We start from the raw sequence: 24,612 nt of genomic DNA, 5'->3' as shown, positions 1-24,612 counted from the left end.
GGCTAGTGCGAATGTTGCGCCAAGTGGTGAGGATGGCTTCACGAAGGGCATCCACTGTCTGGAACTGAAGTCCATTTTTGTAAACTTCCCTTGCCATCCATCCCCAAATGTTCTCAATTGGATTAAGATCAGGGGAACACGCATGATGGTCCAAAAGAGTGATGTTATTCTCCTGGAAAAAAGTCTTGGTCAGACTGGCATTGTGAATTGGAGCGTTGTCCTGCTGAAAAACCCAGTCGTTACCACACAGACGAGGGCCCTCAGTCATGAGGGATGCCCGCTGCAACATCTCCACATAGCCAGCTGCTGTTTGACGCCACTGCACAACCTGGAGCTCCATTGTTCCATTGAAGGAAAAAGCACCCCAGATCATGATGGCGCCCCCTCCACTGTGCCGCGTAGAAAACATCTCAGGTGGCATCTCCTTGTCATGCCAGTAACGTTGGAAGCCATCAGGATGATCAAGGTTAAATTGTTCTCGTCAGAGAATAAAACTTTCTTCCACCTTTGAATGTCCCATGTTTGGTGCTCCCTTGCAAAGTCTAAACGGGCAATTTTGTGGCGTTGAAGGAGACCCAGGCTTTGAAGATGTTTCTTGTTTTTGAAGCCCTTCCTTCGCAGATGCCGTCTGATGGTTATTGGATTGCAGTCAGCACCAGTAATGGCCTTAATTTGGGACGAGGATCGTCCCATGTCTTGACGGACAGCCATTCGGATCCTCCGGCTCAGCGTCGGTGAGATTTTTTTGGGTCTACCACTTGATTTTTTTGTTCCATAACCCTGAGGATCTTTTAAGAAATGCAAAATGACTGTCTTACTGCTCCCAACCTCAGCAGCGATGGCATGTTGTGAGAGGCCTTTTTTATGCAGTTCAACAATCCTACCACGTTCAAAGACTGTGAGCTTTTTTGCCTTTGCCATCAAGAGATCTTTACAGTGTGATTACTTGACAGGAAATGACATGGAATCCAAATTATTGCACAGATTTGGGCTTTAAAGGCTGTGGTCTTAAACTTTTGATCATCTGAACAGCCTATTTGAGTAAAATTGTTTTCAATAAATTGCCTGCTCACAACTTTTGGTCTCTTGTTCCCATTTCTTCTTTTTGCATTTTGAAGCTCTACTTAGAACCTTCCTAAGATCCAAAAGTGCAAAATGCAAATTCATGCAATTTTTCATCTTTTTTGGTCTAAAGATTTTGATCAGGAGTGTACGTGCTTGTATGTTTTTTTTTGATTAATTAATTAATTTTCTTATGATTAATTAATGTTCCCCGAGGGGAAATGTTTTGGGGTCCAAGTCACTCTTTCAGTGTTTGTTACAAAATACCATAAAACGTTTTCTTAATTTGTTTCCTATGATAACATTCTTCATATCACAAGGCAATAAAACATTTGAAAGTTTTTCCTGTCTTTATTTGAGCCGAATACAAATTCAACAGCGTTAAAATGCTTTTCTTTCCTGATTCACATCATATTCAACAAGAACATTCATCAAAGTTTAATACAGTTCTGGTGAATATATTAAAGATGTACTCTCTGTTCTCAACAGATGAGTTCAGTTTCAGGCTGTGGTATGTTGCATGACTCAAAACCACATTCTTTCTTCAGAACTGTTTCTACAAGTATTGTAAAAAGAGGAAACTGATGTAACTGTCATTAATTAAGCAATAACAAAGTCCACATTTTTCTGATCATTTTTCAATCATCTTAACTGTTGATCTTTGCTGAAGAAGAGTATGACATCAATTCATCACTGTCAGCAATTGTTGCAGTAAAGATTTACAATAAAATATTCTATATTTTGCATTTTGCATTTCACTTTTTACTTTTTACTAACCCTAACCCTAAATATTGGAAAAAAGTGAGTAAATAAGAAGTAAACAGTGAGTAAATATATACTGGTTTTCTATTTTTTATTGCTTTTCCTATGTATGTTGTATTTATTGTGTTTTATGTTTCTATGTTCATTGTATGCACCAATAACCAGAGCAAATTCCTTGTAGGTGTAAACCTACTTGGCAATAAAATACTTCTGATTCTGATTCTTCTATCATTTTAAAAAGTTGCAATACTTCATTAGTCCAAAACTATTACAGTAGATATCATGTTATTTTTTTCCGCTCTAGCATATTGTAGTAAATGATGGTTATAAAAGTTACTGTTGATAATAACAGTGTTTTGCACAAGATAGTTTGAACGAAGCTTAACATGATTTGATGGCAGATGTGGAGGAGCTCCAGGTGCTACCATCCGCTCCACACTAATATGCAGGCTCAACTTGAATTTCCTAAATGGCTCAGCCATAGAAGTAATAGGGACTGAGAGGAGGAACAACTCTGTGCTTTCTCAGGCGATTAAGGCCACTTGGCTTTTAGGATCATCTAATGGGATGAGTTTTGGTTGGCAATTAAATTAATAAAACAAATATAAAGTTGGTCTCAAATCAAAAAACTCCAAAATGGTTTTCAATGTTGTTTAACTACTTAACTGTTTTCTACCGGTAGGGCATGACCCAAGAAAGAACCCCCTATATTTTGGTGAATATCTAGATCAGAGGGTGGAACAAGGATTTTTTTATTTCAAATTATATATTAATCCTGATCATGATAAGAAAATAAATTTAGCAAACGTGAATTACAATCATGAGCCACTAAAGCTGTTGAAACATTAACCACAACTGTCCTGTGCATAAATTATGAAACCCTGTTTGGAAAATGAACCCATTTCTTTTGTCACAGCTTCACAAAAAGCATGTTAGCACCTTCACTGAAGCAATAAAGACCACAAATTAAGCAAGAGCTTTTCTTCTCCAAAAAACCTACAAAACAAAGAGTGGAAGGCAGATCAGAGCAGGGACCATGGCTGTCAGGTTCCTACTCCTGCTGGTCTTTGTCCTAAATGGTGAGCTAAACCTTCTCAGTGATAAATCGAAAATCATACAAGCAGCCATTTTTCTTTCTGGTTTCTGTATACGGTAAAAGACTATTGAAAAGCTACATATGATGGTTGGATTATGATAATTGAATAATGATGCCTTTTGTGTTTCAGGAGCTGATGGTTCTCATATTGTTGGCGGTCGAGATTCCGCCCCCCACTCTCGGCCCTACATGGCTTCGCTGCAAGTCCGTGGTCGCCATAACTGTGGAGGAGCGCTGGTGAAAGAAAACTTTGTGCTCACGGCAGCTCATTGTAAGATTCGTGGGTAAGCTCAAAAACTTTCTTCTTACAACAGGAACAATAACCTTAACAGATGCCTTCTGAAAGAACACGTGTGTCAAATATCTGAGGCAAGATTAGATAAAACACAGTAGACCAAGCCCTAATCTTTATCTCTGGTCTTCTAACCCAACGTTAGAATATCTCAACATGTCCACTGATGCAGACTCCAAAAATATTCTTTTTATAGAAGTAAAGGACAAGTTAAGGACTTTGAACCTTATATCTACATTTCATCACACATGACCAGGAGTTGTCCTCAATAACCTCTGAGAAAGGTTTAATAAATGATACAAAATAACCATCTGAAGCTCAAAGTTAATCTAGTTAGTCAGTGTTAATTCTCAGCATCAAACCTCTAAACACAGACCAATGTGGAAAATGATCTCTGTGTATTTGCAGCCATGACATCATATCTAATTTCTGGTCTTCATTAAATTGTGATTTCTAGACCTTACACAGTCGTGCTCGGCGTCAATTCCCTGTCAGCTAATGAGAGTACAATGCAGGAATTCAGGACTGTCAGATCCATTCCCCATCCTGGGTATGATGGGCATGAAAATGACATCATGCTCCTGAAGGTGAGGACAGTTTCAAAAGTTGTCTACTGCACTTTCACATTTTCATAATTGTCTCTAGCTTGCACAAAATCCTTCTAACCTGATATATTTTCTGTATTTCTCATTCATCAATCCTCTCATCTCAGCTCAATGGCAGTGCACAACTGACTGTAGCAGTGCAGTTGATCTCTCTGAAAACGAGCAGGGTGGCGACAGGAAGTCGTTGCCTCACAACCGGCTGGGGGGACATAGCAGATGACAGAAGCAAACCCAACACGCTTCAGGAAGTCAACGTAACCACGCTGTCACGGCGGACATGTCGTAGGAGATGGGGATCGGTTCCCGTCACTAGATCCATGGTTTGCGGTGTAGGAGCGAGAGGTTTTCAAGGCTTCTGCTCGGTGAGAGAGTAAACGAGCTGGACATTGAGCAAGATTTTTGAATTGAGCATTTTTAAACACACCTAATGTTATGTATCTTTTCTCTTCAAGGGGGATTCAGGTGGCCCTCTGGTGTGTGATGGAGCTGCAGCAGGCGTGGTGTCCTTCTCTGGCAGGCGATGCGGAGACCCCAAGACCCCTGATGTCTACACAAGTGTATCCTCCTTCGGCGACTGGATTAGAGAAGTGTTAAACAGCAATTAAGCAAATCAGATTTACTGATAATTTGCCGTTGTGGATGATGGGGTTGATTTCTTCAAGACAAAGAAAAAGTGTCGTGCTATGTTGTTTAATATCTGTGCAGTGCTGTGGTTTTGTTTTTGAGTGGGCACTTTTTGTTTTGAAATGGGTCAGGCAAAATTCTTTACATCATACATTTTCAAAGTATACCAAGCTGAATACGGAAATAAAGTTAGCATGAAAGTGTTGTGTAAATTGCATATATTTCTGTATTGTTTTGCAAATGTGAAATATGTATTAACATGATGAATAAAGCCATAAAATCTGTTGTCAGCTCTGGAAAAATAATGTTTGATCGGTCAAAGTTTTGTTCAGTGTCGATAATGTCACTAATTTGATCCTTATCAGCTGGGAGCAGGTCTAACAGCCTATAAAACATCAGTAAATGCAGACGTTCACCTTTACAAACGCGCCTGAAAATAAACTAAAAATGTTTTTTTAAAGATGCTCAAGCGTAGGTCTGAGTTTGCATTTAATGATTAGGGTTAGGGCAACTAAATGTTAAAAACTAAAAAACAAATTAGAGACCAGAATGGCACTCAGTAGAGTGTGTATACATCCACCAAGGCTCAACCGTCCCCTAAAACCACATTTATGTTCGCAAGATCCAGATTTGTATTTGGATCTTCACCAGGCACGTGGACAGATTAGCCCCTAGAGGTGCTCAAGCACTGGCCCTTTTGCCTTGGATGAGAAAAGTGCTCTTCTGCTGGAGCCCAATTTTTTCTTCATTCATCAATAGTTAAGAATAACAATGACTCTCTTTCATCAATTGATGATTGCTGGTTGTACATCAAATTGCCCTTGAAGGATATTAAAGATTTTCTTTTATGAACAACTTCGGTTAATCACAAGCTGCACAAACCAAGCTAGAGCAGCAGAGGAACCCAGCAGCCAGCAGGGGTCAGCCTCAGGACATCACAGCAGACAGTGAGTCTTGTAAGGCGTCTGAAGACAAGGTTGGAAAAGTACTGGGTTATTCTTTAACAATAGGTTTTTAAAGTTTGTTAAATCATCCAGTATCTAAATGCCAAAAATATAAAAGTACATTTTAAGTAAGGCTGTCAAAAATATGTAGTAAAGTAGAAAATATTTCCTCTGAAGCTTTAGTTATAATTTGTCAATGTTATTTTTCTGCTTAATTTCTTGTGGCAATCATCAGGTGGTGTGGCCTAGTCGGCAGGGCGTCCACTCTCCAACAAGAGAGACCCGGCTATGAAACCCACTTTTTCCCATCTTCTAGCTGGCAAAATACTGAACTCTTAAAATTAGCAGGATTTTTCATATTAATTGCAAAATATATTACACTATGTAAATTTGAATTAATTAAATATAAAAACAGGGGGAAAAAATGCGCGCGCAGTTACTGCGCAGTTCGCTTCTGCGCAGGATGTGCGCAGTTCGGTTCTGTGCAGGACGTGCGCGATGGACTTCTGCGCAGGATGTGCGTGCGCAGTTTTTAAAATTCTAATTCAAATTTAATTTAATTACATTTTTTTTATTTAATTATATATATATTTTTTATATTTTATTTTTCATCATCATCAACATTTCTCCGCTTGTTCAGGGGAACATGATGCTGGACTTCACAGGTGACTGAACTACGCAAGCCTGTAACCGCCACCCCCCCAAAGGAGATTAGGTGCTTATGTGTGTGTGGCCGCGGTGCTTCCCGGTTCTTCCCGGCACTACGCTGCTGGTGCGAACAGCCGAAGTATTAAACATTGGCTAGGAAAGGAGGCAGACCGCTTTTCGCAGCGCTTCTACCTCCGGTGCGTCCCCGGGGTTAGAGGCTGATGGTGTGACGTTAATGTATTGTTTGCATGTTTCACCTCATGATAAATCAGTCTCGTATGTCGCCTGTACCAGGAGCCGCCCCTGTCACTGGCTATCTTGGCTCGCTGTCTGGCCGGTAACCAGCCGTCCGGACCGCTCCGTGAATAAGGAGGAGATACAGATGGCAAGAGAAAGCAGAGAGGGATTTTTACACACTGTCTGATAAAGATGCCGACAGTAAAGGGGTAGTGATGGATAAGGTTTTCTTTAACAAGTTAAGACTTTTATTCTCACTTTCCACCTTAAAACTATGACATAAACTGAACTATGAACTAGTTAATGACGGTGTTTGTGCAATCCCCCGACGTTGTTTGGTGATAAATGAACCACAACATTAGCGCCGCTGAAAACATTACGTCGCAACTGGTCTGACGTTTCCTAAAAAATAAACAAACAAAAAACTCCGTGATTTCAAAGCCTCGTACAGCTGTTTACTGACGCTTGACATGTTTAATGAAGAGAGAGAGAGAGAGAGATACAGACAGACAGACAGACAGAAAGACAGGCAGGCAGGCAGGCAGGCAGGCAGGCAGGCAGACAGACAGACAGGCAGATAATTTAAAGGCAGCTTTACAGTTCTACAAATTAGACAAGTTTTGTTTAATTTAAAATCGTAATTCTTGAAATGAAAGGTAGGTCTTAAGTTGAGCTACATGACAGTCTGGAGAGGTAAATTATGGTATATTACTAGTTTAATGCTGCTTATGCTTCAACTCTGTCAGAAAACAGTAAAAAAAATGTAGAGATTATGTAAGTCACTCCTGATATCATTGATTTATCTCATTTACTAAATTTGCAGCATAATGCCAAGAAAAGAGAGAATCCAAAAGCAGAAGGACAGGGAACTGCAGCAAGCAGCCCAGGGTAGCAGCTCTCTTTTATCTTGGATCAGGCCATCAACTTGTAAAACAAATGAGGGAGAATCAGTAACCCTACCTGGTCCAGAGGAGCCCATCACATCACTTACCCTAACATTAACATATTATTTGGTTATTCAATATGGCCTTGTTTTGTCTATTTTTGCCTGTTATTCATTTATTTATTCAAATTGATAATTTGAGTTAGTTTAAAAATAAATATATAAGTTGAAAATATCCTACTGTGTTTTTTTATTAGGGCCCGAGCACCGAAATCGGTGGGAGGCCCTATTGAAATTGAAATCATTATTATTATTATTATTATTATTTTTCTCCCGGGTTAATGAATTGGATTTTTGAGGGCTTTAACATGCTCAAAAAGTTTTTAAAGTTTGCAGTAAGTTAGAAAGTCGTGAAAATGTAAGTATTCTGGGGTATTTGGAAGTGGGCGTGCCAAAATGGCTCAACAGCGCCACCAACGGAGCTTCCCCTCATTTACGGAGAGCCCCTCATTTAGCATTCACTGATCCTCACGGAAATGAAGACAGTTGTGTATCATGCCCAGATGCACAAAAAAGCCTCAAGGAGCATTATGAAAAACTCAACAGGAAGCCCGCCATTTTTGATTTAGTGGCCATTTTGGGCATATTCCATGTTTTTTACTTTGATATACTTCTCGTTGTTTATTATTATTTTTAATTTCATAAACAATTTTGGCGATTGGTGCCCTTTTTTTGGTTTGAACACCTGCCCCCCAAAATGTCTGTGCATGTGCCTGATCTGCACCAAATCGTACACACTTGTAAATACCAGTCCTTAAACATGACAGGTTTTTCTCATCAGGATCCATAATAATGATCTCAGAAATCAACTATAATGTTGAAAACACAACTTTATATAGAAATTAACTGGATCCAATGTGACGTTCTGTCATTGTAGTTTGTTAATTTCAGTGTCTTTGTGTTTTCTGCTTCCTATTTTATTTTGTAGTCTCGTTTTCCTTGTGTGTTTTCACTTCCTGTACTGGTGATTGTCTTCCATCAGTCCTCATGTGTTGCACCTGTGGCTTATTACCCCTGCCTTCCCTGTGTCTCTTGTGACAGAAATCTGGAGATTCAAGAGGCTGGAAACAACAAAGTTATCTACGTGTATTTAATAAGGGGCTTTCTTCAGAAAGGATCAACACACCAAGAGTCCTAAGGATCTCAGAGTGATGATGGAGAACAGTCAAAAGCCAGTGTTGTGCATGAACGAACGCAAAAGAATGCGTTCATTGAACACGTTCACTTTTGCGAGAACGATGAACTGAACGCACCTCAATTACAAATAATGAATTTGAACGTTGAACACGTTCATATTTCAGCGTCCTCGCTTATATACGACAGGAAACTTCTCTCTTTATGTGTAACTTTATTAAAGTCCAGCGAACACGACACACTTCTTGTTGTAACTCCGACACTCCTATCATCCACCACTGTGTTCTTCACTCCCCTTCCTCATTCACCCTTGACATGCCAAGTCAACAGCCAATGAGAGCCTGTCATGCCAGGTAACTCTCCAGCCAATGGTCTAGAACTGTCACTTGCCCCACCCCAATTGGTTCACTGACCCTCTGGAAATCCCAATACTTATTGACATGGTGTAGTTAGCTGAACATAAGTCATAACAAACACATAGCAGTCTAAGAGAACATAAACCTAACTACCAATCAGTTACAATATTATCTGAGGTCTAGCTAAACGTTACGGAATGTTTTCCTTTTCCTGAGGAGAGACGCTGTCTAAATCGAATGCTTGCACCATGTCGTTGCTCAGTGCCCGTGAAATGTCCGCGATGGAGCCTAACCTGAACCAAGTAACGCGACTTCGCACTACGTTACCCATGATTCGTCGCACACACACATGCAGACCAAACAAGCAACGTATTCCAAGTGTTTTCTTCTCTGGCCAGTGTCTCGGCCCCGAGCCGTAGTCTGGAGTTCGGCTCACTGGTTATCTTGGCTCGCTGTCTGGCCGGTAACCAGCCGTCCGGACCGCTCAGTGAATAAGGAGGAGGAGATGTTTCTTTACTTAGAATGCGGCCACTTTATTTCACGGATATACAGCAAGAGCGACACTCGCATCACCTCTAGGTGGTCCGCCACTTCTCGTTATAAACACACTTTTAACGTCTCTTCCCACAATGCCCAGGTGCACTATGTCACACACTACAAACTTTCCTTAAAAGGGCAGGCCATACCTGCAACACAACAGCTCTGGTCTCTTACAAAAATGGCTCACTTTCCACCTTAAACTATGAAATGAACTGAACTATGAACTAGTTCAGAATTTAAATGGTGAACTATGAACGTGAACTATTCATATTTACTTGTGTGAACTGAACTTTGAACTAGTTCATGAGAGGTGTGAACTTGCACAACACTGTCAAAAGCACAGATCTTATATAGGAGGACTTACGGCTGTCCTTCTGAACCAATCCAGGAAGGTTCCACAGGTGGGGGAAGAAGAGGAATCTAAACACAACAGATGATTCACATGTTTTTCCTAAGGTGATAAGAAGACATACACTACTTCCTTTGATGGGTAAGTAAGTCACAAATGATCTCACCGCATTCACGTCATAAACAGTTACGACCATAAAACAGCTCAAGTCATAAAACATTTGGTGTATGTAAATACAAGTCATAAAAGTCTCTTGACAAGGCTGCAGAAACTTACTATCCAAATAGAAAATAGTTTGTCAACCATGCTTAGTTAATTTTTCTACTTCCCTCTTTATTAGCCTCTGTGTTCCCCTGTGTCCTTTGTCGGTTCGTACTCGTTGTTGCTACTCGTTTCACTCTTTGTCGATTAAGGTTTGTCCTGTCCTGCTTTCCCGTCCTTAGCTTCAGTGTTCCCCGTGCGTCTTGACGCTCAGATTCTGCTCCTCTGTTTTGACTCTCCTGTAGTCACCTGTTAGTGTTTATGCTCTGTTTTTGTGTAGTTTTAGACGCTCTTTATATTAAAATTATATTTTCTGTTAAACCTCTGCATCCTGGGTCCATCTCCTTCCACAAACCCTGACATCCACAACCTGATGCAGATGAAAACATAAACTGTTTGGCAGAGGTAGCAATATTTTGTTTTTAGGATTTTGCACCGTTGCTAGAGTCTTATCTTTATATTCTACATGCTGAGATTAATATATTTTAACATTTGTTTTATTAATTTCCCCATTGGTTTAATATATACGATAGTTTATTTTATATTTACTTATTTTTTAAGTGCTCAGATTTGACTGCTTCTTACTGCTTCTTACTCAAGACTGTATTCTGAACAGTGGTGGGATGTAATAAAAGTACATTTTCTTTATTTCCCTTCTTCCACTCCTTCTGATGAATTAATGTTCCCCGAAGGGAAATAGGTTTGTATCTAAGTCACTCTTTCAGTGTTTGTTGCAAATTACCTTAAAACATTTTGTCAATTTCTTTCCTATGATAACATTCTTCATATCATTGAGCCCAAAACAATTTCAACAGCGTTAAAATGCTTTTCTTTCCTGATTCATGTCATATTCAACCAGATCATTCATCAAAGTTGAATACAGTTTTTCTGGTGAATTTAATAAGGCTGTGGTATATTGCATGACTCAAAACCACATTCCTTCCTTAAAACGTTTTTTTAAACACAATGTAACGTTTTAGAAAAGAGGAAACTGATATAACTGTCATTAATTAAGCAATAACAAAGGCCACATTTATCTGATAAATTTCCAATCATCTTAACTGTTGAACTTTGCTGATTAAGAGTATCAGCCTCAATTTATCACTGTCACAAATTGCTGTAGTTTCTGCAGTTTTCTTCATTAGTCCAAAATTATTACAGTAGATGTATTTGTATTTTTTCCCGCTGTAGCATATTGTAGTAAATGGTGTTTATTAATGTTACTGTGGATAATTACAGTGTGTTGCACAAGATAGTTTGAACGAAGCTTGACATGATTTGATGGCAGATGTGGAGGAGCATCGGTGGCGTCCATCCGCTCCACACTAATATGCAGGTTCAACTTGAATTGCCTAAATGGCTCAGCCATAGAAGTAATAGTGCCTGATAGGAGGAAAAACTATGTGCTTTCTCAGGTGATTAAGACCATTTGGCTTTGAGGAACATTTAATGAGATGCATGATTTGCAATGATTTTCAAGTTGCTGAACTACTGTTTTCTACCGGTGGGGCATGACCCAAGAAAGAACCCACTTTATTTTGGTGAATATCTAGATCAGAGGGTGGAACAAGGATATTTTATTTCAAACTATGTATTAATCCTGATCACGATAAGAAGATTCAGACCTGAGTGTTGGTATCAATGAGTGTGTGAAGATTCAAAGGAAAAGATGGATCTGGTGCATCTGAATGAGGATTTATAGAGAAGTAGTCTTTTTCAGACACATGGCAACAAGTAGAGCCAACCAATAACTGCCACTAATGTTTAGCTGAGATGCAAACTGTGGCTTTTGCTATGAGACTTGCTTCAATTTAAAGGGATTGTTGGGCCTTGGTGGTGTTATGCATTCTACTGCGTTCAAATCGGATTTCTATTTTATTAGCAACTATTTTTACACATATTTACTTTAAATTCTACAGTCAATTCTTGAAAGTGTAGACATGATTCAACTAAATCTGTTGAAGCATTAACCACAACTGTCTTGGCCATCAATTATGAAACCCTGTTTGGAAAATAAAACCATGTCTTTTGTCACAGCTTCACTAAAAGCATGTTAGCACATTCACTGAAGCAATAAAGACCACAAAATAAGCAAGAGCTTTTCTTCTCCCTAAAATGTATAAAACCAAGAGTGGAAGGCAGATCAGAGCAGGGACCATGGCTGTCATTTTCCTACTCCTGCTTTTCTTTGTCCTAAATGGTGAGCTACACCTTCTTAGTGATAAATCGAAGATCATACAAGCAGCAATTTTTTCTTTCTGGTTTCTGTATACGGTAAAATACTATTGAAAAGCTACATATGATTTAAGTTGGATTATGATTGAATAATATTGCCTTTTGTGTTTCAGGAGCTGATGGTTCTCATATTGTTGGCGGTCGAGATTCCGCCCCCCACTCTCGGCCCTATATGGCTTCGCTGCAAGTCGGCGGTCGCCATAACTGTGGAGGAGCGCTGGTGAAAGAAAACTTTGTGCTCACGGCAGCTCATTGTCAGATTCATGGGTAAGCTCAAAAACTTTCTTCTTACAACAACAACAAAAACAACCATAACAGATGCCTTCGGATTTTGAATCATTTTAAAGTGATGTATATTTTCCACAACTTCATAATGACAATCTCTGTCTTAATTTGAGAGTCTCTGAGAAAACAATGCATCACAGTCAGATCTGCACATACAATGATATTGACTCTGGCATTAAAATGCTCTCAGTGCACTTATTTATAAATAGACATACAGTGAGGGATCAGGATAACTAAAATATAGGTTAGGTTAAAGAACGGTACAAAAATATTTGAATACAATTATATTCTTTTTAGTTATCATTGTATTTATAATACAGTATTCAATTCATATATGATTATAGTGGTGGCTTGTCTGGACTATAGTGGAATGAAATGAATAATAAATACTGTATAAAGACAAAGACAGGGTATATACTGACTATTGATGATGTCATGCAAAAACTGTGCATATTAGGACTTGCACTAAAGTTAGTCTGTTGTGGATTTCCTGTTGAAGCACTGAACACTAATACATTAGAACCACAATTTAAAGTTTTCTTTCAGTCGAGGGGAAGCAAAAACGCAGTCAGCTGAAAAGTCTGAAAAAGACTCTTCCACACTCTCCGACAGACCACGTGTGTTATATGTCTGAGGCAAGATTAGATAAAACACAGTAGACCGAGAGCCCAATCTTTGTCTCTGGTCTTCTAACCCAACGTTAGAATGTCTCAACATGTCCACTGATGCTGAGTCCAAACACATCCCTTTTATGGAGGTAAAGGACAAGTTAAGGACTTTGAACCTTATATCTACATTTCATCACATGAATGATAAAAGATAACCATCTGAAGCTCAAAGTTAATCTAGTTAGTCAGTGTTCATTCTTCTCAGCATCACACATCTGAACACAGACCAATGAGGAAAATGATCTCTGTGTATTTGCAGCCATGACATCATATCTAATGTCTGGTCTTCATTAAATTGTGATTTCTAGACCTTACACAGTCGTGCTTGGCGTGAATTCCCTGTCAGCTAACGAGAGTACAATGCAGGAATTCAGGACTGTCAGATCCGTTCCCCATCCTGGGTATGATGGGCATGCAAATGACATCATGCTCCTGAAGGTGAGGATGGTTTCAACAGTTGTCTACAACATTTTCATTATTGTCTGTAGCTTGCACAAAATCCTTCTAACCTGATATATTTTCTGTATTTCTCATTCATCAATCCCCTCATCTCAGCTCAACGGCAGGGCACAACTGACTGCAGCAGTGCAGTTGATCTCTCTGAAAACGAGCAGGGCGGAGACAGGAAGTCGCTGTCTCGCAACCGGCTGGGGGGACATAGCCGATGACGGAAGCAAACCCATCAGGCTTCAGGAAGTCAACGTAACCACGCTGTCACTGCAGACATGTCGTAGGAGATGGGGAGCGGTTCCCATCACTACATCAATGGTTTGCAGTGTAGGAGTGAGAGGTTTTCAAGGCCCCTGCAGGGTGAGAGAGTAAACTTTCTGGACATTGATCAAGCAAAACTGAACACAGGGAAAAACAGCATCTTTAAACACCCCTACTGTTCAGTGACATGTATCTTTTATCTTCAAGGGGGATTCAGGTGGCCCTCTGGTGTGTGATGGAGCTGCAGCAGGCATGGTGTCCTTCGGTGGGCGGCAATGCGGAAACCCCGCCAACCCTGTTGTCTACTCAAGTGTACCCTTCTTCGGGGACTGGATTAGGGAAGTGTTAAGAAGCAATTAAGCAAATCAGATTTACTGATAATTTGCCGCTGTGGATGATGGGGTTGATTTCTTCAAGACAAAGCAAACGTGTTGTGCTACGTTGTTTAATATCTGTGCAGTGCTGTGGTTTTGTTTTTGAGTGGCCACTTTTTTTTTTAAATGGGTCAGGTAAAATTCTTTACATCATACATTTTCAAAGTATACCAAGCTGAATACGGAAATAAAGTTAGCATGAAATTGTTGTGTAAATAACTTTGCACACATTTCTGTATTGTTTTGAAAATGTGAAATATGTATTAACATGATGAATAAAACCATGAAATCTGTGTCAGCTCAGGAAAAATAATGTTTGATCGGTCAAAGTTTTGTTCAGTGTCAATAATGTTGATAATTTGATCGTTATCAGCTGGGAGCAGGTCTGACAGCCTATAAAACATCAGTAAATGCAGACATTCACATTTATAAACGCTCCTGAAAATGAACTAAAAATGCTTTTTTAAAGATGCGAAAGCGTAGGTCTGAGTTTAACATGACTGATTTTCCTCATCAGGGTCCATGATAATGATCTCAGAAATCAACTTTAATGTTGAAAAACACAACCTTATATAGAAATGAACTGGATCCACAGCCTGATGCAGATGAAAACATAAACTGTTTGTCAGAGGTAGCCATATTCTGTATAATGCACTAGCACCGGTGCTAGTCGTATCCATATATTCTACATGCTGAGATTGATTTATTTTAACATTTGTATTATTAATTCCACCATTGGTTTAGTTTAATTGAACATTGATTTTCGATTCAATCATTTCTTTTTTTAAGGGTTCAAATTCTACTCATGTGACTCTTACTCAAGAATGTCTTTTGAATTGTGGTGGGATGTGACACAAGTACATTTACTTTATGTATCTGTGTTTAGTTGATTTATTTTCAGGTACTTTCTCATTTACTTTACTTCATGTATTTCTCCATTGATCCAATCAGAACAGCAGCTAAAATAATATGACAATGTAAAAATTTCGGTAGAAACATCCGCATCATTCTTTTTAATTATGACAGAGTCAATACCATTGTTGTCTTAAACAGAAAACCGGTATACAGTTAAAGATGTAATAGTTTAATCTAGGCGCCAACCAAGTATACCATTGCATTGGGGAATAGACCACTCTCTCTACAAGTACTTTTAATACTTTAAATATATTAAAACCAAGTACTTACTTACTTTTGGTCAAGTAGAAAACGTATTTTTGCTTTAACTTAGTAAGATTCGTGTCTGTTTATTAGTACGTTTGCTTGAGAAAGACGTTTGAGTACTTTCTCCACCCGTCTGTCCTCTTCTTGTCTGTGATCGAGACATGTCCCCTCTGCTGAGGTGGTAACGAAGTCTCGACTCCCGGGCACAAGGTGACATTGAATGATCCTGTTTACAACTTCAGCAGCTGTCCCGTGCTTCCTGTCCGCAGAGGGTAGATGTGGAGCCGCCTCGGGAGGAGTCCTGACCCCCAGGGTTCTGATGCAGCGCGTTGTGCCGCAGCTCCTGACAGGTTGGTGAGCAGCGTGTGTATCAAACAGCTGACGTTTAAACCCCCCCCCCCCCCCCCCCATGTTTAAAGTCCACACCGTCGTCACCAAAACACCAACTCCCGGTGTGCATTGCGCCAGCGCTCACGTACCTCTCCGCGGTCATGGCGGCTGGATGCTCGCCGGGAGATGAAGTCCTTTTCGCCAACTCCCGTTTTACCGCCCCCCCCCCCCCCCCCTCCCCGCCCCCATTTACAGGTTTCGCGAGACTCACGCAGACGCGTCGGTGTGCGGGAGCGTTTGTCCGCCTGACAAACAGGACGATACTGATATGAAATCTGCGTCAAGGTAATCAAAATGCGTTTTCTGAGCAGAGGGCTCGGCTGCTAACGCGATGCTGCTGCTGGTGTCTGTTAGCTGCCGCAGGGGGACGGTGCTAGCGCAGCGTTAGCTAGCCGCCTCCACTTGGACCCACAGTCACATCTGCATTGAGGTAGAGCCAGGACCAACGGGAGGAGCTGCAGGTGAGTTGGTGGAGCACAGGGCAGCTCATTTCGCCTCGTCACGTTTGAGCTCATGTACAAGATGTTAGCAGCAACATGTCCCTGTCCAGCCTCCACACACTAGTGATGTGCCTGACGTGTTCTCCGGAAGTTGCCCCATTATTCACATTGGCGTCTTTAACCCCTCAACTCAGGCCATATGACAAACCACACGGTCTCTCCTCCGTTGTGCTATGTGTGTGTGTCACACACTGACCTCCATGACTGTGTAGTGGAAGTAAATACCCAGGAAGTTATTAGTCCATCATGCTAAACCATTGGCTGCTGGAGTTGTCAGTCTGTCAGGAGAGAGCAGGCTGCTTCCTGTCACAGCTCTGCTCTGACAGGAAGCACAGGCCCTCTGTCATGGTGGAGCAATACTTTGCATGTGAAGTTTGACAGCTGTCACCTTTTAACTGAGCATTGCCCTGTTTGTCCTTTAATCTGTAGCCTTTGACTTTCTGGAGGCATGTCCAAGAAAAGAGGCAGGTATGTGGATCTCTGTGTATGACATCATATGTTGCCATTACTGGTGTTTTTTAATAATGAAACGAAACAGTAAAACTTAAATGTCCCAATTGGAGAGGTTAGAAAATGGTTAATTAACGTGTAAGACATTGAATTGCCAAATAACGTGTGGCTGATCCAAAGGCTGCAGTGTTGATTTAAATAATGATTACATTCAAAATGAACCCACATGAGCAAGTAACTTCAGCTTAATCTAATTCTCAGATTAAAATTTGATCAAATACAAATTAGTGGCATGGCCTGAAATCTTAAAAACATTATGCATTTTGTATCAAGTCACATATTCATCCTGTTTTTTCCAGAAAGCGAAGCAGCGGGGAACTGAGTGACACAGTGAGCCCCGACCCCAATAGTATTCTGGGAGTGCGTATTCAACACAACTGGCGTGAGAAGGGGAACCAGAGCAAATGGAAGGGAACAGTGCTCGACCGGCTTAGTGTAAATCCCTCGCTCTTCATGGTGAAGTATGACGGCTTTGACTGCGTCTATGGCATCGAGCTGTTCAAGGACGAGAGAGTGTCCAACTTGCAAGTCCTGTCCGAAAAAGTTGGTGAGTTGGGAGGAGCTTCTCTATTCCTTTGAGCAATTTATGTTTTGGATTATTTTTGCAACAGTTGGGCTTTACAGTCTATCATACATCCACTGTGCCCGCATCTCCACAGTAAACAACAAAATAAAGATACCTCCCGGGGCGGAGGAGCTGGTGGGCAAAGCTGTTGAGCATCTTTTTGAAAAGGAGGATGGAGAGAAAAATGAATGGAGAGGCATGGTCCTCTCCAGAGCTCCAATCATGACCAACTGGTATTACATCACGTACGAGAAGGACCCCGTTCTTTACATGTACCAGCTGTGGGATGACTACGCTGACGGAGACCTAAGGATTCTTCCTGAAGCAGGTACTTGTAACGTGTGTATGACGAAGACAAATTGATACTCGACAAAGCTTCATTAAGAATCTGGTATTCGTGTTCTGATGCGTCCTAGATAAGATCAGGAGCAACCACAGTGTGTTGTAAATCGGTTTTCCCCTCAGGGGAGATTGCGTCGGTTTTGGTAGACATGAATGCCATGTGACTTCACCAACAGTCACAGCGGTCATGGAAGTCTTATTCATTCGCAGACGTCTCTATCACAGGTTTTGTCAGCCGGCAGTAGACAGGGAGAGTTAGAGAGTTATATCAGACTGTGACATCATTGCGGGATCAGATATTTATGCTCATGAAAATAATTATGAGAAACGGTTTCTTGAGGGTATTTTCTGAAGCTGCTCCTCTTTTAGTGCCAGACTCTTAAAATCAATACACAAGTGCGATACACCACAATTTATTACAATATATATACATTGACCTCCTTAGCTGTTGTGTGTGTGTGTATGTATGTTTATATACATATATAAAGACATGATGGAGAAACTGAGAAAACAAGACTGGACTAAAGAAAGATTCACAAATGAATCATAATTTGTTTGTACACTACCAGTGAACTAGAAGTAGCATATTTCCTCATTTCATATGATAAAAACTGGTGAGACTGGCATTTTTATTTGTCATTGTTTTGTTAATGTTCTGTTGTTATGTTTCATTCCTCACCCCAGAAAACAAGCACCTGTTGCCTGCAGACAGGAAGCCAGGAGAAGAGACAGAGAGTCTGGTGGGGAAACAAGTGGAGTATGTTACTGACAAGGGCGTGAAGAGAACTGGCCTGGTCATCTACCAAGTCCCGGCCAAGCCCTCCGTCTACTATATCAAATACGATGATGACTTTCACATTCATGTATATGACCTGGTCAAAACCACCTAGAGAGAGTGGACACTGACCGCACCCTCCAGCCCTCCCTCCATCTGCTTCTGTTCCACTCATCGTTACAATCTTGTTATTCAAAGCCAGGGCAGGGTTGGGTAGTTAATAGGCTTTATTGTTGAGAAGAAAGTGCAATCTTTTGTTGTATGCACAGCAGAACTGTAGCATCGCTATGCTTTGCTATTTTGAGGGAGTCAACTTGTTTTATTTGTGCTGCTCTACTTTATACTTTATACTTTAACATTTGGATAGAACAATATTGCACTGCCCAACAGCTGCAAAGTGCAGTTGATACTAGAATTTTGCAATGTTGTCCTGGACACAGTAATCTGCTTAAGATTTCCCTTTAAAGACCCTTTACTTTAGGTTTTCTGGGTAGTGCGTTTGGTATACACACTTTTGTCTGTGTAGAAGCATTACGGGAGACATTTATTTAATGTTATGGGTAGATAAATACCTCTACTGTATTTATCTAACATATCCAATCAATCAGTGTTAGTAGTGTAAGAAATGAATAAAAGCAGCATTGTAAAGTCACCTTAATGAGGCCCTTGTGTTGTCAAGAACAGTTCAAAAGAGTTGTGCTCATGAAGAAATATCCCCCTGCATCTTTGCACCATGTTTTTATTGTAATATCCATGGCGGAGAATTCACTTTTCTTTTTTCATGCTGTACATCTCTTCTTTAAGCCTTGAAGGAAGGTTTCTGCACAGATTCTATTTAATTAGTTTGAACAGCACAAGGAACATCAGATTCTTTGTCCTGCTAATTGAGATGCTTAATTCCCATGATCCCACACAAATCATCAAGTGCCTTCCGGCTTGTCATTTTGCAATATTGTACATACTGTGTACTCTGACTATCTACGCTCTAAATGAATCTTTGCGTATGAAGGCTGCTATTAGGTTTTCATTCAGAAGTGGTGCCACTGACAGCTTGTGGAACGTTTTGCTTTACATTAGTGCTGTGTTTTTGCTTTATAATGCAGTATGAACAAGTTCTTTAAATATAACACACATCATCATTGGTTGTGAAAAGTCACCGTTGATATTGTGGGGAGCACTTTAATTGTATAAAGTTTACATGTTTAGGTCATGTTATGCTGTTTCCCCAAAATATGGCAGAGTAATGCTTTATATCACATGGATTAGGAGAAAAAAATTGTTTCAATGCATTCAGATGACAGTATTTAATCTGTACAACTTGTTTATTGCCTTGTAATGTTGCCTGTTGTGATTATTCACAATATGAATATCTCACTGAAACACCACCACCACCCTTTAGTGAAAGGGTCATTCATACACAAAAAATTATAACCGGTGTAATCTAAACTGACAAACCACTTTGTAGACAGTAGCTAACTGTGGTTCCAGTCTGTCCTGTCTGTCTGGTATTCTCACAAACGCGACATGTATGCTTGCAGTATGGATTTCATCTCAACCTTCTGTCATTCAGTGTATCCCTCAGTAAACTAGTTAATAAGTAGGTGTACCGTTACTGTTATTTTTAACTGTCGGCGCTGCATGCACCATCTGGGCAGTGTCAAGAGATTTTCAATTTGAACTTTGGCATTGGAGAAGTGACAGTGTGTGGCATAATATGTACTGTTTGTTTAAAGCCACTTTTAAAATATCAATCCAAAAAAAGGTTAACACTGTACATCACCCCTAGTGGTGCTGTCGAGTGGAGTTACAAACGACTGTGCGCGCTCTTCTTCGTGCTTCAATCACCACCTCCTGTTCTGAAGTTGTAGCAGCATCAACAGGTAATATGTGTCGTTATTATTCTGTCATGGGTAATAAAGACTTTTGCACATTTGATGCTCTTGTTCTTCAAACACTTCAATTATAAGCATGCATTGTGTTGTACTTCGATTTAATAAATATACAGGACATGTTTTAAGATTGTTGTATTAGTCACAAAGTGAAACTGCATATATATATATAAATATATATATATATATCAGACACTCGTTATATTTTTTGAATGGTTTGGGGGGGTGTGTGAATTAGTCTGTACAAACAAATTTGTGGTATACATAAATGACATAACGTTTTGTCTAATGTATAACTCAGAGCAAATGCCGCTGAACCATTCAAAAGAGGACAATCCTCGTAGCTTAATTTTATCAAGCAGTTTTCTTATTTTCTTTTGAGGGGCGACAACATTTGAAGAAGTGATGTTGCTCAAGTGCAAGAGTCAAAAAGATGGATGAATGTCTGGTTGCCCAGACTTCCAGTTCACTTGATGAGGTCTTTCAGGTACTGCAGACCCTGACTTGAATATTCAGTTGCCTTCATTGGAGCCTCCGAAAGAGATGAAACCGTCCACCGTACTCCTGCAATAAGAGACAAATGAATGGCTTGGGTTGGCAGCATCAGAGACACATACAAGGTCCAGATATATAGAGCTAAAATAACGAAAGGAAAACAATTGAAATGGATCACTACACAATTGAAATTCCCATTCGTTCACACTCAAAAACCATTACTCATGACATGACTTATGTGTTACTCCACTTTAAAAGGAGCTTCTCGTTCAGTTCGTACCAGAGTTCCACGACTGAACGGGAGAGAATTCAACCTTCGGCATGGCTGGGAGCTGAGCCTGTGGAGAGGGAGGACCCATTAGTTTGACAAATACAAACAAGATCATAAATCAAATAGGAAAGAGCCAATATTGGCTGAACATTATTTTTTCTTGCGGTACTTCTCAACAGCATGCAGTGAAACAGTGAGCCACGCCAACTACTGAAATTAATGATCCAGCTTTGACAGTTGTGACATGAAATAGGAATAATGTTGTAGGAAAACATCGTCACTTCATTACTGAGTTTAGTTGTCATTTCTAAAGAGACAACTGGTTATATCACACCTTGATTAAACCAATGCAACATATTTACTGTCAGATTAAATGTTAGTATTTTACTGAAAATAATGTTATTTTTACACTCAGTGGCCTGGTTATTATGTAGAACAGTCAAATATATCGCAAAGCAATACAACTCAGCCAACAATTCTACGTTAATAAAGATGTTTCATTTTGATGGACGCTAGCAGAAATGAATTAAACTATCATGGTTATTGTAGTTAACTTGAACACATTTCAAATTATGGATTTCAGTACAACTATTACTGTAGTAGAAAACATACAGTTTTATGGATGAAACCTTTTGTTTTGTTTAAAAGCCATTGTAGGCTTTGTAGATGTCGACTACAATATTGTTTATCATTGGATTGCATTTAAATGTATAAAGCTGGACAAATTTTCGGTATTGAAAATAATTGGCATGCTGTTTTGGAAAAGAAAAAAATCCAATAAAATAGTACATAAATATAACTATTTGGTTGTTGTTGGTCTTTTATGACTTCTGGTTGGGAAATTAGTTGACCCTTTGTTCTTAGAACTAAAAAGATACCAGTAACATGTTAGATATTAATGACTAATGTCATCTAATGGTTGTTTGAAAGGATCTTGAATGACAACTTATGTGGTGAATCTATTGGAGTTCTGGAAGAAAATCTCATGATATTGAATGTTGATGGACGTGATCACATTGCTCGAAAACCAATGTTGAATAAACACTGTTGGGTTTTGTCTGCTCTGTTGTCGCATCAAATGAAGACAACTCAACACAGTCCAGTTGTGTCTTTATCCAACTTGTACAATGAAAACAGACACGACAGGCTTTGCGTTCACTGCAGTCATACATTGATTGTAGGAGCATCTACAACACTGACCCGACAGGATGCAGTCTGCTCACACATGTTGCCATGACCCATGACTGTGCTGGATCATGGTAAGATATTAACTCAGTGCATGTTATCTGTACCTCCAGGCCGAAGTACTTCATCCATTCCTGTATGGCGGGGGGTATTGCAGCCTTGGCCTTCTGCAGCGCCTCCGAGCCCTGCTCGCTGCCCCCCAGCAGACCAGAGTCACAGGCGACATACAGAGTTCCTCCTGCTATGGTCACCTTGGCGGCCAGTCTGGAAAGGAAAGGGCAGAAAGAGTTGAGCTGATCAGAAACATGGCCTCCCCTGTTTCCTTTAAACACTGACACAAAGCACGGGTACACTTCGCCACTATGACATAGCTCTACGAGAGAGTCTCGTGGAGATCAGATGTCAGAAGCTGTATCGATAAATAACGAATCTAAACACGACTGATGCACTGCTCCTGGACAGATAAACAACCAACCTAGCATCCGTTAGCTAACAGGCTAGCTGCGCTGCTAGCTCCTAGCGACAGCGGCAACGACTTGAGTGGAATTGAGGGAGAAATTAAAAGTACTAACTTCACTACGGGCAAAATCTTTGCCGCCATGATCCACAGTGGTGTCGTTTTCTTTCACGAACACGTATTCCGGGTTTGCTGCGGATGAAAAGTGGTGACTGCTTGATGTTTAGCACTGAAGGACAAGTCCTGGTTGTTCTTACAAGATGTGTGTCAATAAAGTTGCTCTTTCAAACGCCAAGTCTGACGGTATGTAAAAGCCGCAGATTCGTCATCTCGCTCTTTATGCATTTAAACCATCTAAATGTTTTTTTAATTATTTTGTTTTGTGTATCGAACAACTGTAATATCTGTTTGATTCTGGGAAATATATATATATAAATATGTATATATTGTTTTTTTGCAGAATCTTTGACTGTATCTTCTTTTTCTTCCAATGTTTATTGGCGGTTGGCAAACAACGCCTTTGGGCAATACCGCCTCTTACTGGCCTGGAGAATTTAGTATTTTCCCTTTTGGACGGCCCAGGGAATTCCTTTATCAAACCATATCCCTGAGAACATTTGCTTTCTAAGGCTGTTCTACTCTTGATTGTGTAATAACAGCTTACAATTATTTTCCTTCTATAAATATCCTCTTATCCATAGACTTTATATACAAATTATCATCAAGTGAAAATTTTAAACCCCCTTTGTATGATCACTTTGAATTTTTTTTGAAAGAATAAAAATGATGTATAGCTGGTTCAGTTGAGTTTGATTTTCTGCGCCGTCGAAGCAGAAGAACGACATTCAGAGTGAGATATCATACCATTACATAGAGACAACAGAGATGAAGATGACTCAGGAACAACAGGACAGGCTGGAATGAAATACAACCGGATTTAACGTACCAGCAAAACATTGGACAGATCTCTTCAATACCTCTGCCAACGTGATATCTCTATACACGTATAAGAAAGTCTTTCAAGAGCCATCTTCTTGGAGAAGTAAAACAATATTTACACATCAGGATCTGTTAATTAATCTAGAATAGTTAGTGTCAGCATAGAGCTTGTAGTCATGACAAAATCAGACATATTTAGGTCTACAGAAAATATGAAGAGAAAGAAAAGAAAACTCAAACTCAAAGTTATCTTCATTGAACAATAACAGTAGCCCATTAAATCCTTCAAGTATGTTGTTTTTGACATTTTCCACTGCCCCCCTGCTTGCAACTTGATGTGGAAATGAGGACCCACTGATATTATTGTTTTTCTATTTTAACGTCTCCCTTGCTGCCTTCTCCTGCAGTCATCCACATCAGAGGGGCTGTAATCAAAGGTTTCACCTTGGACTTTCAAACAGATCCAGGTGTTGTCCATCCAGATATGTTTTATTGTCACTGCCAGGAGTCGAACCGGAAACCTTCCGGTCTGATGTCCGTAACTTTCTGACCATAGTCCAATTTTTCTGCCACTAGTCCACCGCCTCTCCCATACAGCATGATCGAGGTAACATTGTAGGATATTCAATCTTGATCAATCAAAGGAGAAATTAACAGGATCATATTGTGGTCAAATGTTACATTTCCCTTACACTCTTTTGATGTGTCTATCCCCCCTGACCCTTCAAAGCAGGTGCCCGTCTCAGCAGGGAATCTGGGCGAATGTGGTGGGAACACAGACAAACTGGACTTTAAAGATTCCCTAAAACCACTGATTTACTTGGTTTTACTCACACTAGTGAATCTAAAGCCCATTTGAATTGATATGGGTCCAATTTGACCAGGAACAGCCTCAATGTACAAACACGTGTAGCACCTGCACAAAAGTACAGCATTTTTATATTTACATTTTTGTGTATATTTGGAGTAACTTTGGGTAGAGTCATACAGTTTCAAGGTATACGAAT

The 24,612-nt window shown here is 40.0% G+C and overlaps 4 protein-coding genes across 4 annotated transcripts; 3 read left to right on the top strand and 1 right to left on the bottom strand.

Moving 5' to 3' along the window:
- Positions 1 to 2,846: 2,846 nt before the first annotated feature.
- LOC133960304 (serine protease 57-like) lies at positions 2,847 to 4,731 on the top strand. The gene is made up of 5 exons (XM_062394805.1): positions 2,847 to 2,903; positions 3,051 to 3,204; positions 3,670 to 3,799; positions 3,925 to 4,179; positions 4,270 to 4,731. The coding sequence occupies exons 1-5, from the start codon at positions 2,861 to 2,863 to the stop codon at positions 4,420 to 4,422; spliced, it is 735 nt and encodes a 244-aa protein (XP_062250789.1). The 5' UTR covers positions 2,847 to 2,860; the 3' UTR covers positions 4,423 to 4,731.
- Positions 4,732 to 11,958: 7,227 nt separating this feature from the next.
- Positions 11,959 to 14,419, top strand: LOC133961296 (serine protease 57-like). The gene is made up of 5 exons (XM_062396385.1): positions 11,959 to 12,053; positions 12,202 to 12,355; positions 13,350 to 13,479; positions 13,597 to 13,851; positions 13,960 to 14,419. Exons 1-5 carry the CDS (start codon positions 11,969 to 11,971, stop codon positions 14,110 to 14,112), a joined length of 777 nt encoding a protein of 258 aa, XP_062252369.1. The 5' UTR covers positions 11,959 to 11,968; the 3' UTR covers positions 14,113 to 14,419.
- A 1,443-nt stretch (positions 14,420 to 15,862) lies between these two features.
- Positions 15,863 to 20,302, top strand: LOC133960301 (spindlin-1-like). Its single transcript, XM_062394802.1, has 5 exons — positions 15,863 to 16,138; positions 16,607 to 16,645; positions 16,987 to 17,234; positions 17,347 to 17,580; positions 18,279 to 20,302. The coding sequence occupies exons 2-5, from the start codon at positions 16,626 to 16,628 to the stop codon at positions 18,482 to 18,484; spliced, it is 708 nt and encodes a 235-aa protein (XP_062250786.1). The 5' UTR covers positions 15,863 to 16,138; positions 16,607 to 16,625; the 3' UTR covers positions 18,485 to 20,302.
- Positions 19,659 to 22,948, bottom strand: micos13 (mitochondrial contact site and cristae organizing system subunit 13). Its single transcript, XM_062394803.1, has 4 exons — positions 22,782 to 22,948; positions 22,317 to 22,473; positions 21,034 to 21,091; positions 19,659 to 20,822 (listed from the first exon to the last, which is right to left on the bottom strand). Exons 1-4 carry the CDS (start codon positions 22,808 to 22,810, stop codon positions 20,725 to 20,727), a joined length of 342 nt encoding a protein of 113 aa, XP_062250787.1. The 5' UTR covers positions 22,811 to 22,948; the 3' UTR covers positions 19,659 to 20,724.
- Positions 22,949 to 24,612: the final 1,664 nt, after the last annotated feature.

Source organism: Platichthys flesus, chromosome 9 (genome assembly GCF_949316205.1).
Source record: "Platichthys flesus chromosome 9, fPlaFle2.1, whole genome shotgun sequence".
Taxonomy (NCBI): domain Eukaryota; kingdom Metazoa; phylum Chordata; class Actinopteri; order Pleuronectiformes; family Pleuronectidae; genus Platichthys; species Platichthys flesus.
The sequence above is the reverse complement of the archived record's forward strand: the minus strand, read 5'-3'. Positions and strand labels throughout refer to the sequence as shown.